Source organism: Bacillus rossius, chromosome 6 (assembly GCF_032445375.1).
Source record: "Bacillus rossius redtenbacheri isolate Brsri chromosome 6, Brsri_v3, whole genome shotgun sequence".
In the NCBI taxonomy this organism is placed as follows: Eukaryota; Metazoa; Arthropoda; class Insecta; order Phasmatodea; family Bacillidae; genus Bacillus; species Bacillus rossius.
Window position 1 is genome coordinate 34,372,397 of NC_086334.1, and position 15,629 is coordinate 34,388,025.

Genomic DNA, 15,629 nt, shown 5'->3' on the forward strand with positions numbered 1-15,629 from the left:
CGACAAGAGGTTAAATGCAAGTAAAAATAAGTTTTTTGTCTTGCTTGCATGGATAGGCTGTGGTCAGTCTGTTGTAAAACCAACTTGCTACATAACAACATGTTTTACTCAAACAAGAACACGATGTGTAACCATCGTAAAAAACATTACAAATTGTAATATTGTACAATAAATAAAATATGATAATTGTTCACACGAACAACACTATCATAGTAGATCTATTTAAAAAAAAAAAAAAAAACTTTATTCAAGAATAAACTGGCACGTTTGTTTAAATAGTTTGCAGATAAATAAGAATGATCCAACTGTAAAAAATGTATATAAATATAATTATATAAACGCACTGCTCAGGTAAGGTCAAACCGGATTTTAACAGAATATTTTGAAACCTTTTAAATGGAAATTTTTAAAACTTTTAATTATATTTTAATAACAGGTCATAATTTTTATGTATAACTATTATTTTTATGCATACCCATTATAAGTTATAACTTTATATTCGAAAGCCCTAGATTCTGCAGGCCTCTAGGCTTTTACTTTTGAAGGGCCTAATGTGTTGCCTTGGAAGGGGTTGGAGGGGGGAGGGGTAAATTGAATAAAACCCAGAAAAAAATGGGGGTTTAAAATTTTCCACCGAAAAATTATAAAATAAACTCTTTAAATTAACTTTTTTTAAGCTAACCAAAAAATTGAATTTTGGTTTTGCTAATTTATCTAAAGAAAATTGGATATTATTTTCTTATCAATAATACTCTAGGTATTTAATTAATTCTAATGTTCAAATTTCAGTGAATTATATTATATTATATGAAACATGAAAGTAAAATGTTGTAATTTTTTAATAAAGTATCAAGAAAACTCAATTGGAATTGAAAGGGTATTGACCAGCATTTTATGTTATGTTATTTTATGTTAATATCAATTCAATTCTTCCTTTTCTCATTAATGTCCATATTTTTTGTAGAGAAAACTAGACAAAAAAGATAATAAACATGAAAATGGCAGGTACGATTCCCAAAGCCGCCCCTGCAGGCCGCATTAGTTTTATAAACGGGTTGTGCTCCAATTTATCCGAGATCAGGCACAGCTTGTCTGCAAAGTTTACAACATTACTTTTTTTTTTAATAAGACCGATAATGTGGATACAGGCTCGGCGAGGAGAATACAAAATTATACTTCTGTTCACTTTGTAACAACCATAGGTAAAAATAACCCGTTATTTCAATAGTGGTACAGCAGCACTTTTAAAAAATATATTTGAAGTTATTCACACTTTCAAGTACATATAAACCATTTGAAGGAAGGAAGTGTATTGCATAATTTAACTCATCTCAACAACAGAATTGTCACCAATTATTTATATTAAAAACACTTTTTCTCAAATGAACCAAAATTGAAGCGTTCCTCTATTTTAGCTCACATTTGACAGCTCAGTAAAGTTAAATGTACATATCTGAGATATATAAGAATCATGACACTAAGCATTGTTTCTGCAAACGTTTTATAGTGTCAAACACTGACTGAATTGCACAACAGACAAAAGGGAGTAACGCTTAGTGATGTATGCTGTATCCACGTCGGACTCCCCCCAGCGAGCACTGCTCCCCGCAGAGGCCCAGCTGTTGGCGCTCACCGGCGCCGCACCAGGTGGTCGTACAGCACCACCTGCAGGTAGCTCGCCGTGGTCACCACCACCATCACCGAGTCGTTGCCCGGGCTAGGCAGCGCCGGGTCCACCAGCAGCGTCTCGCTGTCGTGCAGGTTCTTGAACGTCAGCCCGTGCGTCGGGTGGATCTCGTTCTGCGGCGACAGGAGGGCCGCGGATCTGTCACACTCAACTTTGCACATCCGCTTGCAATTGGGCTAGGAGTCCTCCTTCCACTTCACTCTCACACACAGTGGCGTCTCGTCAGGGCAAGCAAGGCAAGCAGTGCTTGCCCAGGCAGTTTCCAGACAATATATTTTTTAAATAAATATTTTATTCAGAATAGTATTTTACTTTGGCTCGTGCAGTTAGGTGTATGTATTTTTTACATTATCTTCTTGGGACCCAATACTGTGCGCTGTGCGCTATAAGAAAAGAACTCGTTGACACACAAAACATGCTGATTTAGAAGCGTTGCTAGGTTTAGAAGCGCTGGTAGGACCGCTTTCAGCGGGAAGGCTGCCGCAGTAGTTTCCTTTCGGAAGGGGGGTGGCACGGTACAAAGGATCGAGGAGGGGATTGGCTGTAAAAACACATGGTAGAAGCTACGAAGGTAGCGCTTTCTTGCCGAACTGGAGCGTACATGGCCGAAGCAGACGGTGGAATTCTTCCGCCGACTGCTTCGGCTATGTTCGCTACAGTTCGGCGGGGCAGGTGGCGAGGTCGCGTTTCAGTCGGCGGTTGTCTCTCGGGGCGCGCGCATCTCTCTTGCGGGCTGTTGGCTGGGAGTTCCCTGCGCCCTATTGGGTAACCGAAGGCTGGCAGTGCGTGGGGGATTTGTGGGCGTACGGGAGGCGGCCTAGCAGTGCCAACTGCTACCGACCGCGTCCCGCGGGTGGCGGATACGGTATCCCAGCTCGAGAGTTGCAATCTCCCTGGAGTGACTGTGAATAACCACGTACCAGTTAACAGAGTTTCTGATCACGTATGATGATAGTTTCTTTTGTGTTCGTACAAAAAATACCAAAATTTAATTTTTACTATTCTAGTACATTTTTATGAGCTTCTTCTCTTTATTTTGAGTACTTACTTTGCCATGTGTTGTCTGTTTATATATTTTGTACCAGATATCGATGATACTACACTCCCACTTAGTATATAAATAATGTAGAGTAGGTATTTTATTATCAGAATAATGTATGCAAAACATTATTATTTTTCAAAAATAGTTTATAATTTTAAAAGAAATGTCAATTTTTTTACCTGTGGAATAGTCAATGTTCAGTTAAGAAAACTACTTAAATAGCACCTTTTTGTACCTTGAAATCCATATTTTCCCGGGGGAGGGCCCCCTCCCCCCCCTCCTCCCCCCCCCCTTGTGTTTGGTTGAACGGAGTTGTTGCTTTCCCTCATGTTAACCTCACGCCTCGCCACTGCTCACACCCTTTAATCCCCGTAGAAGGGCGGGCGCAGTGAGCAGCGAAAAGGCTCTCTGGGTTTGTCTGAGGGGTCCCAGAGATGTAATAGACTTGGGATATGCTTAGGGAGTAATTTCCTCTGAATCAACCACAGTTTAGCTGAATGGTTAGGGAGGGGTGGCATTGTTGCTGGGTTTGGTTGTATCAGCTCCTCCTAAAACATCTCCAAATCGCATTGAAAAAGCATATGCATTTCCGTGTGGCTCTCGAGAGCACATGTTGGTGGACTCTGCCCTTCATGGGAGTATATGCCAGTAAATTCAGCATGTTAAACAAATTGCAGCATTCTTCTGAAGAATCTCTTCCCGTTAAGCTCTCTCCGTAGGTTTCACACTTATCACCTCCAACACATTTTCCTCCAACCCATTCCATTTCTGCCCTGTTCTTACCAGGATCTCCATTCGGATCATTCCTTTCGGATCTTCCTCTCATGGTCTCTCTACCCTCTGGACCCACTTTTTCAAAGCATATTTCCTATCTTGAGCATCCCTTTATCACCTTAACAGCCTTTCTACCCACAAGATATATACTGCATGATACACATCATATTACTAGGGACCTGAAAAATTTGCGTTGTTTCCTGGTTCCTGGTTAAGCTCTACAAATTTATTCATAATCAGGGCGGTGCCACATAATACCCTTTAGCTTTGTTGACCACTGTCTGGTCCTGAGTTTATTTGATTGCTTATTGTTGGCTTCTAGTCTTTCAGTATGAGACGAACAGCCCATGATTCAATTATGAGGGTCAGTTTAGTTATCAAGGGTTTGCAAACAAGCCTGTCGTCAAATTATGCAAATTTGACAGGCCCCTCCATGTTACCAAATACGGATTCTTAAGCTCTTTTTGTCGGGAAAAATTAGGTTATAAACTGATGTTTCCCCCCATTTTTCCTAGAATACATAATTTCAAATGGTGTAAGTTACAATTATAAAAGGAAGGAAGGTGTCTTTCAATATCTCAATTCTCCCCTTCCCCACTTCATCACTCTTCCTTATGGTCCACAATGGTTGAAAGGCGGACACCTGCCACTTGCCTCCGGGTTTGATTGTCGGTAGGTTTGGCTTCAGAGAACATGGTGTGCGTTGCCTTGCCGTGACGTGACTTGGACAGTTTTCTCTGGGTCTTTTCGTTTCCCTCGCCCGTTCTTTCCATGGGTGCTCCATTCTCTAATGACCAAGATGCCGACGAGATGTTAACAAGGGTGCCCCCCCATTTTTTCCCTGTATTCTTGTCTGCATGATATTAACATGCCAACATTTCTAAGCCCACAGCTCGTTGTAGTAATGTGAAAAGTTGTTTAAAATATACTGCATTCGAACAGTGTGATCTCGATGACTCCTTACTGCTATTTTTCTGACCTCAGGGTGGCGTAAAACCAGGATACTTTTCCTATGATTCGCGATAGCTCAAAATAACAGAGTCATATGCAAGTGAGTCGTCAGTCCATAGGCATACCCAGCTCAAACAGAAGGGTGAAATGGGTGTGATGGGTTGGAAGGGGTGGGGGAATTTTTCGGAATTCAACCTTTTTCACACAGGGCCATACAATAATAAACTATAATAGAAGGAATAACATATATAATAAAAAATTGAATACTAGAGTCGTAGGATTAATTACAAATATTCAAACTACATCTCCTTGCTCTTTGTTTTTCCACTTCGGAAGAGGAGGGGGTCAGCTAACCCCTCCCCTGCCCAGCACCTGAATCTGTCAGCACTCCCCACACCGAAGACACGAACACTTAGAAATTACAGTAAATTTGTGGACTTTTCAACGAATAATTCACCTTAAATAAACGAAGAGCACTTCGTAAATTTAGAAAACTGGACCTTCGTAGAAACTACGCTGTATTTCAAATTCGCGATTATGTGTTTCGGTATATACAAAATAAGCACACATGTAAAAGAAGTGTGTTTTCTTTGCATGGGTTTGAAATAGGTTTTGAATATTTTTCCATACACCTCGATTATTCTTGTGGGTTCATGTTTAACGAAAAAGAACTATGCATCCATAAATCTACGAAGATAACGATAAATGTACGAAAATACTTGGATAATTTGTAACAAGCATTCTTCGTTAATTTAAGGTGAAATTTGTTGACAGGAACGATGACGCTACCGTGAAGTTCCTAGAGTCGTTGAAGTAGGTGACGCCCATCTTCCAATTGCGGTAGCTGAGGTCGGAGATTCTCGGCACGAGGCGGCGAATGCCTTCGAAGATCGGCCGCCAGTCGTCCTTCTCCAGGCGCTCCGCGTAGTCCATGTATGCCGACACCTCGTTTCCGGCCACGACGTCCCTCAGGAAGATGATCGTCTGCCATAGTTGGGGCCGTGTCGAGTCCACGCATTTTCACGACACTGTTTCGGCTTTTTAGCAATTTAATGGCTTATTCCAAACAGCATACGTCACTGAATGCTCCTTTATCAGGAAGCACAAAAACCATAAATTATTTTATAATTGTTGCATGAACATTTTTATACATTTTTTATTTTTTTCTTCATCATAATTTTATTTTAAATATAATTTTAACAGAAAACAATTCTAAGTTTACATTTTTAATTACTAAAAACATTAGAACAGTGTTATTTTTTATGAAATAATACATTTTTCCTAATAACTCAACAACTAATTCACACAAAACATTTAACAGACCCAAGGCCTGCCAATTGTGAATATTATTACATATTTTTAAATGTTTATTTCCTTCTAAGTTATTCATGTTCCATAGATAAAATTTGAAGTGCTATGCATGTATACTGATTACACTAACACATTATTGCGCTAAAACTGTCATGTGGTTACAGAATAATGATAAGGTTGGACTATTTTTTTTTAAGTTTGTGTTCCACATATTAAGGTCTAATATAAGTACATGATATATTTATGACTTGTGATAAGTTTTGGTTCTGCCACAGAGAAGGATTACAATGTTGTGGGTATAAAATTCGCTGCTTCTTTTCGCTCAACTGCAAGCACACATGTATTTGTAACAATCACACAACATCTGTTGATAACATTACAAATTACAAACAGGGCCTTCGCCCAAAAACAATTAGGTAATTAAGGGGGGTGGGGGTTGAGAATACCTGGCGCTCGAGGATTTTTGAGATTTTTTTATGCGTAATTTTACCCTGATAGAAAGACGAAAGTTGAAAGCCTATTGCTAACAAATTGATAAGAAACATTACAAGTTATGGGATCTACCCATATCACATTTACAATTACGGCCATGCCAATGTTTACAGTCTTCAGAATTATTTAACTGAGAGGTTTGAAAAGTTGTAGCCTACATTATGTAATAGGGTAGGGGTCCGACAAAATAATTTGCCCCGGTCTCTTAGTTTCTCTCAACAGCCATGGCTACAACGCTGGGTCAGCATTGCCTTGATAAATGGAGAAAAATCCTGGGGTGGCCATGTATGTGTAATTACTTGGTAACTGTGTGAAGCCACTTTTTTTTGTCAACTAATTGTTGCTCCATATTGGTTAGACGCCCAAAACATTAGCGGAAGTGTAGTATTTTGCAATGTGAAAACCATTTTAAATATAAAAGTGACTGGTTTTAACGACATGCTTACTAACCATCATCATAAGCACCATTTACGCAGTATTTTGGGCGGAACAATATGGTGATGTAGAGGTTAATGGGTGGCTTTAACTTCGTCACAGTATGCTGTATCCTGACAATTCCAAACTCCCTGGAAAAGTCACTGAGATGTTTGATTCACTCACAAACATGTGTCCGGTGCGATTCGGCTTCTCGCGCTCAGCCAGCTCGGCCAGGAATGTATCCTCAAACTGCAGGTTGGCGCTGCATAGAAGGTGAGGCTTTCGACTGAGAGTCTTTACAACTGCAGCTCGCTTTGCCCTGAACTCGTCCTCTGTGAGAGTTTCAGCTAAGTTCCTGTAACACAAATAGTCGCGGTTTCAACAGGGCGATTTTAATCGGTCAACTTGGCATCTTTTGCGAATTGTTAATATTTTTGAGAGCATTAAAATTAACCCTCTAAATATAAAAAAGCCTATTCTCATTTTACTAATTCCTCAACTTTTTTCTGCCACTGAATGTTTGTTTGATTTCGAAGACAGTGCCCATTATGATCAGCAACTTTTGTATTACGAGTGAGTTATGCCATTTGCACATTTCCATTTTGAAATCATTGAAAATATTTAAGGCTGCTACCAGTCGGGTGTCCAAATTGTCGTGGTTCACTCCAGTGGTGAAGAGTTATCACTAATGCCGTCGTCCAGGTTCTCGTGTTCGAGACCGGGCGTGGTTCCTAGCGGGGAGGCTGGTTTTTAATGAAAGTGTTTCCGGGAGGACGCCAGGCTATCTCTGTGTCCAACCAAAAGTTGGGTCGTTGAGTGCGAATGCCCCTGCGTGGCCCGCTAGGACCGTCGGCAGTGGTTGCGGTTGGAGGGATCCCTGGCTATTAACACATTGCAGGCCCTGTGCAGCATAACACGCTGATTCCTGGCTGAGTTAGGGAAACTCTCACAATAACACACACGGATTCGGTTTTGTACTGTCGGTAACACGTCGCGCACGGAGTGTGCGGAGTGGACATTTGATTGGTTCGAACAGTTACAATTGCAGTTTACATTTACACGATGCACATGAATTACCCTACGAAATAACATTAAATTAACACTGGGCGCTCTGATGCGCCATCACTAATCTTAAACCCTCACGCCAGTCGAGGTTAAAGGGGAGGTCGATTGAAGGCGGCCAATCCCGAAAATTACAAAAGCGGCGGTGCCTGGGTCCACCACTGTGGACCGCGGCTCGCAGTTAAATTAGTTACAAGTCCTATGCGTCGTTGTTGCCGGTACCTGTGCACTCGACGATTATCAAAAAGTCATTGGTGGCGGGAGTCGGCCCGTGCCGTATGCTGAAAACTTCCCCGCGTAATACTTCGTGCGGGGAGTTTATATTTAAGCGGCTGGGTTAGGCCCTACACCTTAAAAAGGACCGGGTACTCACGGGGAGTTTAAGCAACGAAAAGGATTTTAATTAATGACTATCGTTACTAGTAGTGAATTTCAGTGGAGGCAAAGGATGATGACTCCCCGTGGGACGCACGTCCGCCCCGGTCCGCGAGTCGCTCGGTACTGGTGTTTTCCCTTGGCGCGAGGGAAGGTCTCTGCATTCTCTCGCGCCAAAGTTTCTAAAGTTCAGTTATTTGGAAATTATTTAAATAACAAGAGGTTGAAAGTGGCTCTAAATTCGTACATTAAATAATAAGGATTAACCTAATTTGCAGATACTCTCTAAAAATTAGATTTAACATGTTTACATAAATTACGTTTGAAAAATAAGAGTCACACCAGAGACTGTTCGTCATTTATTGACTGCTCCAGTGGCGAGTTATACACAAAAAACGGGGAGGTCATAATTACGTTACACAAAACTCTAATTAAATTAGGCTGAAGGCCGCAAGGTGAGCACTCACAAATGTATTAACGTAAATTCCCACGCGAGTGACCCGGGCACTCCTATGTCGCACTTTCCTTGGACGGGAATTTTAATAAAAAGTGGCGTTACTATTAATTTGTGTCTAATTTCAAATGAACTGGGGTGAGGTGGCTGAGTAATTAGGGCATGGTACTTGATTCTACCTGTTGTTCCGGTGCTCGCCTGACTCGGGTGGACCATGGCTAGGGGTGTGTTCCGTTAGCGGGGTCGGATACTGGCAGTTGCAGGTCGGGCTTTGAGGTGGCCTTCGGCCGGAAGAAGTCACTAAAATTGAAATAGAATCGTTTCGCGCGAACATATGCTCAATAAAAGTTGAACTTTTACTGAATGATAGAATGTTGATTCCCTGTCAACTTTTGGTGTCGAGTAAGTTCAATTCTTAGTGTCATCATGTGAGTTGAAACGTGTTAAAACGTGAGCATAGCCCTTTACAAGTTTAAAGTGTATCTTTTATTTTTAAGTTTATATTGATAGAGCAAGGTTCTTTCTCATTATATATGCCGTCTAAGTAAACAGTTTTTTATTTTTATTTTTGTTTTGAGTTGTGCTAAGATATTTATATTTATTGACTTACACTATCTTTTAAAATATCGTGAATTTCACGGACACATGTATGCACAGTATTGTCTGGGTTCATATTTATTGACTGTCCGATCGTTTCGATTATCGGTTCAAGTGTGAGACCGCATTTCGCTTCCACTGACTCTCTTCGTGAACACACAGCAGTGTATATATTTGTAGGAGAGGTCATGGTTAGGGAGGGACCTAGGTGTGTCTCAGGCCGAAGCTTATATTCCTAGTCATGCTGGAATTAGCAATGCAGGGAAGGGACGAATGCATCGTGTGCTTTGTGCGGAGATTGGCCAGCCATGACAGCTTTTGGCACCATTACTAACTCCCCTAGCTTAGAACTATCTTAAATTATGCTAAGTTGGGTCCAGGTAGAACTTGCATAGACACAGAGAAAACATTGGGTACAGACATATGGGATTCAAGGGCATGCATTAATGGCGTAGGAGTAAACAAGAGACAGAGGATGGTATGGCCAGAGAAGAAAAAATGTGGAGGGCTGGGAACTTGTATGCATAGTCCACTCTCATATTTTTTACCCATTGCTGGATTTATGAACAGAGGTGCTCTCACCCGTAGTGGGGAGTGGTTACACTGGCCACTCTATCCACCAACAGTAAGCAAATTAAATTAGAACATAAAGAAAAGCAGATAAACTCACACACTAGACACTTGATTAATTAGTTTATATGACCTCGTCGATCTCGCAGCCGGCGAGGTTCGAACAAAACCTAGCGGAAACGAACCTGGCTCCGAACTCGGTGAGAACGCGCGCTCTGTCGATGCTGCCGATGTACTTGATGTCGACTGGTGTGATCAGCGAGTCCAGGTAGTCGTGGTACGACACGAACTGCGTTAGGTATCTGTCCGCTTCCAACGTTACGTCCATTGTGTTCCTGCGGAATTTGCCAGGCTTAGGTCGGGTTTATAAATTGTACAAGAAATGCAACATTGCAAAAATTCAACATGCAACCAATGCAAGAAAATAATGGGTGTTTATGAAGAACCCAATTCGCAACCAAAACAGTATAAACCAGTTTTTTTTTACTTCGGTTTTTTTGTTGATTTATCGTATTCATCATGAAATCCAAAGAAAATTGATTTAAAATAGTTGGTTTCTTTCACTATGAGATAAATATATAACAATAAGAACTTGGTGGGTTTCTCTGCACGATATATCCATGTCTTCAACAGTTTTCAGAACATGTTTCTCCAAATATAGCTGTTGAAAATGCAAGCCAAAACGCAAGATATTTGGAAGTTCAACAATACTTGCATTGTATTATTGAGCATTGCATAGTTTATAAGCTGGTACCTACTCCATAATGTTGTTGTTGAACATTTCCCATCTGGTGTTCTGGCATTTTTACGTAGCTTATAATCTAGGCTTTACTTGTCAAGCCCCTCAGATTTGTGTCGAAACTTAATGTATAGATCCTCAGGTATCTATAACTAGGCTAGTTTCCACCTGGGGCAAGAATTCATTTTGGCGACCCACCCCCTCCTTTTTTTTCAAACTAAACCAACAAACAAAAACATTTCCCAAATCTGAAACAATATGTTAAGCCTTATTTTTACATAACAGTTATATTGGCAGCTATAGTTTAATTCTATTTTTGGTTAACTTCGTTTGAGCGCAACTTTAACTCTCATAGAGACTTTTTTTTTTATCACTGAGAGACGTACCGAGCATTTGGCTGTGAAAATGAAACTCTATGATAGCGAAACTATCTTGGAATATATTTTGTACACTTTAATGATCTTAAAAACAAATAATCACAACTTGATATTTAAGAAAATTTAAATCAAACCATTTAGTTCGCTCGATAGTGCTGCTATCTTTAGGATTTTTGGTGTAGGAAATATATTGTTGGTTGTCAAACATTTGTTAGAATGCATTTAAATCAGTTTCTAGCCTAGTGCAGGGCACAGTTAATTCAAACTGCTGCTTTTTTTTTTTTATGTTACCTAACAGGGATTGGGTTTGGACACATTCTGGAATACAGTCTGCGAGTTAGGTTGCCTACAGTTGCATCCCAAGGTTCTGCTTATTCGCTACCTTACCCGAATGTTTTGGAATACCATCCCCCAGACCCTTATTTTTAGGGAACAAATTTTGGGGCGGTATTCCAAGACGTTTGAGTAAGGTAGTGAATATGCACTGCCTTGTTTTGCAACTGCCGTACCCTAACTCTCAGGTCATATTCCAAAACGTGTCCTAACTGAACCCCTGTAAGATATCAGATCGGCAGCCGTTTTATTAAACGAGGACTTGTGCGAGGCTATAAACAATTGTACTTCGTGGAATCCATTGTAATTTTAGCTTATTTTTTAAAACTATGGAATATAATGTGAAATAAAATATTTAATTTTGGTTGTACAAGAATAAACGATGAATTTTTGGCCGTATTTATGTTTGCTGTTTTTTAAGATATTAAGGGTGGAAATTGTAATCGTAAAAGTTCCGTTAAAGTTTGACAAGGCCGCGGCTAGTCCCTGTTATTAGACGCGCATCTCCTGCTGCTCAGGGGCGGTAAATTAGGGTTCGTGCCTCGTGGCCTAAGGGATCTAGCCTGCCCAGGATGACTTCAGGAAATAAAAGTCAGCAGGAAGTTTCTGAGTTTTATGTACGATAAAACACACTCTTTACATGGGACTACCACAGTCCCGCCTGTGGCAATCTCAATAAGGGCGGTGCCCGGTTCCGCGCACTTTAATTTCCCCGCACACTGCAAGGGGTGTCCCACCCGTACTGTATGCTCCGTTGCCGACGCCGGCCTCACCCTAGCTGTGGAGCGACGTCTCCCTGCGTCCACCTCCCTGCATCTCCCGAGTGCGACTGACTCCCCACGTGCCACGACCTTGACTCCCCTCCTCGGCGAGCCCGCGGAACGCGCAGATTGGCCACAGGCGGAGAACCATGGCCTAGGCGCCCGGTGAATAATACGAATAAAATAAATAAAAAATAATATGAACTATAAAAACAAAATAATATAAAATGAAATACAATACAAAATGAGTACATGCAAAAGAAAACACAAGTCTACACTGCACCCTCGGCGAATAGACACACTTCCACGAAGCACCACTTGGCAGGAGAAGGCATTGGCGTGACATATAGGCCTGTAAGAGTTAAGGAGGCCTTTGGGCCGACGTCAAGTTCATTAAAAAGGAAAAAATATATATACAGTTATGGATCAAATCGGCAACAGATAGGACACCAAAAATCAGTGCCCTAAAAATAAGGGACTGGCCATGTCCTATCGCGCACTTGGAATATGGTTAGGGTACAGGTATTGCATATTCAACACCTAAACCCTTATTTTTGTGTCTTGGAATACGGCGCCCTAAATTATATTTAATGATAGTGAAAATATCCTGAATTATATTTTGCACACTTGAATGGTTATTACAAGAAATGATCGCAACTTTAAAAAAGTACTTGAGAAAAATTCAAAATAACACCTTTAAATTCATAAGCTGGTGCTGATATCTCCAGGATTATTGTCAAAACAATTGTATCTATGGCTGCGAAATGTTAGCTAGAATGTGTTGACGTCGTCCGACCGAAGGCCACCCTAAAGCCCAACCTGCAACCGCCAGTATTCGGCCCCGCTAACGGAACGCGCCCCTAGCCATGGCCCACCCGAGTCAGGCGAGCCACCAGCAGACAAGGTAGAACCCGGCCCGATAATAAACAGACCGACATTACAGCCGACCACGTTGCTAAAACACACACAGAATATTAAACAATATTACGTATAAATTAAATGTTTGATTAATGAAAGTGCGACGTAGGAGTGCCCGGGCACTCACGTGTGTAAAAGTGTCGATACGTGTGTGAGTGTCCCCCTGGCGGCCTTCTGCCTAGATTAATTAATTAACCCATGTGACATAATTATTAACCCCTTGTGTTCGTTATTACCCCCCACCTAAGCAGTCCGGCAAGAGACTAACAGTCTCTGGTGTGACGTATAATTTAAAGGACATAATTCGTAAACATACTAACTCTAAATTGCAGAAGGGATGAGTAATGTTAATTTAGCCTTAATTATTAATGTAGGAATTTAGCGCCCTTAAAATCTCTTATTGACGTGTTACATTAGAAAATAACATAATGAGGTCAACCCTGCTGGCGCGAGGGACACCGAGCCTCGGCCGGACGCCATGACATCACGCCAGTACAGGTCGACTCGTGTACCGGGGCGGACGCACGTCCCACGGAGAGACATCATCCATTGTCTGCATTGAACTCACTTCTGGTAATTATATTCACTTCCTCGAAACCTCTTTTTACTAATCTCTCTGTGCATACCCGGTCCAATTTTCGGTCCAGGACTTAATCCGGCCGCATAACTTTTAAAAACCCCTGCACCACACTTGGTCTGCGGGGTAGTTTCAGTATACGGCACGGGCCGCCTCCCGAACCACAGAACTTGAACTAAAACCAGTCGCTCCGGCGCTGACACCACCCCGTAAGGGAACTTGGACGAATTTAGCTGCGGTCCGCGCTCCACTACAGTGGACGCGAACACCGCCTCGAGACATTGATATACGGGATTGGCCGCCTCCAATCGCCCTCACCCCTCTTTGGGTAACCAGGCTCAGAACCGCCTAGTGCCACGCTAATACGTAACATTTAGTAATTTTGTGCAACACCTTGAACCTGGAACGTTTTTTAGTAAACTTGTGCGACGCGCCACCACATAACATTCAGTAAACTTGTGCAACGCACCATCACATAACATTTTTGTAAACTTGTGCCATGCCTTATTACATAACTTTTCAGACTAACTTTATGTAATTGTGTAACTTCTGTATTGTGTGACGTCACCCTCTGTACGACGTGGTGTGTAATCAACGGTATTACACCAAACCCACAGTCGCATGAATAAACGACGCACGTCATTTGTTGCACTACTTCAGCGCCTAATCAATTAACCATACGACTCCCAACCACTGCCAAGTAGGGAATTCCTCATATCCCACGCAACACCGCCGACGGTCCTAGTGGGCCACGCAGGGCAACCGACCCCACGACCCACCTATCGACTAGAAACAGAGCTAGTCTGGCGCCCACCCGGAAACACTACATCAACAACAGCCATTCCCGCTAGGAGCTGCACCGGGACTCGAGCCCGAGACCCCGGACGACGGCAGTGTTGTACCGTACCAATTTCTAGACTCACGCAGGGCACTATTAATTAAAACAAATTGCCTTTATCTTACCTCGTGGAATTTTGTTTGGTCATGTTCTGGAATATGGCTTGCGAGTTTGGTTAGGTTGTAGCTCAACAAGGCAGTACTCATTCGCTACCTTGCCCGAACGGCATGGAATACCACCATAAATGCACTAATAATAGTTTAAAATTTTAGGTAGAAATTAGATACAAACTTATACATAAATATGATCTAACACTGTAAATTTTAAAGTTAACTATGATTCTTAATCATTTAAATGGCAACAGTTATCTAGAAATGTTTATTCGCTTTTTTGAAAAAAAAAAATCACTTACTTAGTTCCGTAGTAGCTTTAGATGAAGGACGGCATAAGCACAAAGGACATGATAAAACAATATAACTTAACTGTTCTAACTGGTAACAAGTGAAGCTTTATTTTTATTTTTTACAAACAAACCTGACTTGGAGATTTTTTTACTCTCAGCCACATATGTGTGCAAATATTTATTTATAAATCTATTCTTCACTTTGGTTATAGTCACTGGATTTTACTTTTCAAACAATATAAATATAATGCATATAATTATAATTCACAACATAGCATGGTTGTGACATTGAGAGAGAGGTAGTGTACATACTACTCACTACGTAACAAATGAAAAAATTAAAAAAAGTAAATTTTTATGTGTAACATCTTTCCTATCGATATATAGCATTCGATAAGAGTAATTTTGTGAATGGTACGGAAATGCATAACAGGAATTAGGGAGAATCGCATTCCATTAAATTTTTCGGCACGGCCTCGAGTTGGTGTTGTGCTTGGCGTGTCAGCACGCACAAACATTTTAATGGCATTTGAAAATAGAGAGAAAGGGAAAAAGAGAAAGAAAACACAAATGATTTCCATTCGTCCTGTTAACAGTAGTCTTTAATGTGCAGTGTATTGCCATGTGGCCTTTTTAATATGTTATAAATACACTGTGGAAAAAAAAAAATGTAAACTATATTGATTCCTTCCGTTTCCTGGTGTGAAAATGGTTGTTACTGGTTACTGTGGGTGCCAAATAGCATTATGTTAGAACTCTTTCGGCCACATCACTGGTTGAGGAGAAACATGTCTTCTGGTGTGATTTGCCGGAATTCGATGCTACTTAATCATAGAGAAAATTTCTAATGATAACTGTATATTCAACTGATTGTCCCATATTTCTATATGAATATAAGTATTTTCTCTCTTGCTCTCTCGAGTAAAACGGCCATTCGCCTTATTGTTTTCG

The 15,629-nt window shown here is 41.1% G+C and overlaps 1 protein-coding gene across 3 annotated transcripts; it reads right to left on the minus strand.

The window, feature by feature from the left end:
* Positions 1-1,219: 1,219 nt before the first annotated feature.
* On the minus strand, positions 1,220-14,979 carry LOC134533535 (cilia- and flagella-associated protein 299-like). Of its 3 annotated transcripts, none has more exons than XM_063371066.1 (5): positions 14,810-14,979; positions 9,918-10,067; positions 6,858-7,029; positions 5,244-5,438; positions 1,234-1,800 (listed from the first exon to the last, which is right to left on the minus strand). In XM_063371066.1, the coding sequence occupies exons 2-5, from the start codon at positions 10,058-10,060 to the stop codon at positions 1,630-1,632; spliced, it is 681 nt and encodes a 226-aa protein (XP_063227136.1). In that variant the 5' UTR covers positions 10,061-10,067; positions 14,810-14,979; the 3' UTR covers positions 1,234-1,629. The 3 variants fall into 3 exon arrangements, with proteins under 3 accessions (XP_063227138.1, XP_063227136.1, XP_063227135.1); XM_063371065.1 differs by lacking the exon at positions 14,810-14,979 and adding an exon at positions 14,688-14,755; XM_063371068.1 differs by lacking the exon at positions 14,810-14,979 and having other exon boundaries at positions 1,220-1,800; positions 9,918-10,404.
* Between the last annotated feature and the right edge of the window lie 650 nt (positions 14,980-15,629).

What these genes read in the sequence shown, in the direction of transcription:
- LOC134533535 (XM_063371068.1), bottom strand. Translation starts at nt 10,060, where the DNA reads ATGGACGTAACGTTGGAAGCGGACAGATACCTAACGCAGTTCGTGTCG. An exon ending in ATCGCACCGGACACATGTTT is followed by an intron (nt 5,439 to 6,857) that starts GTGAGTGAATCA and finishes CAACTATGGCAG; the next exon opens with ACGATCATCTTCCTGAGGGA. An exon ending in ACGACTCTAGGAACTTCACG is followed by an intron (nt 1,801 to 5,243) that starts GTAGCGTCATCG and finishes CTGTCGCCGCAG; the next exon opens with AACGAGATCCACCCGACGCA.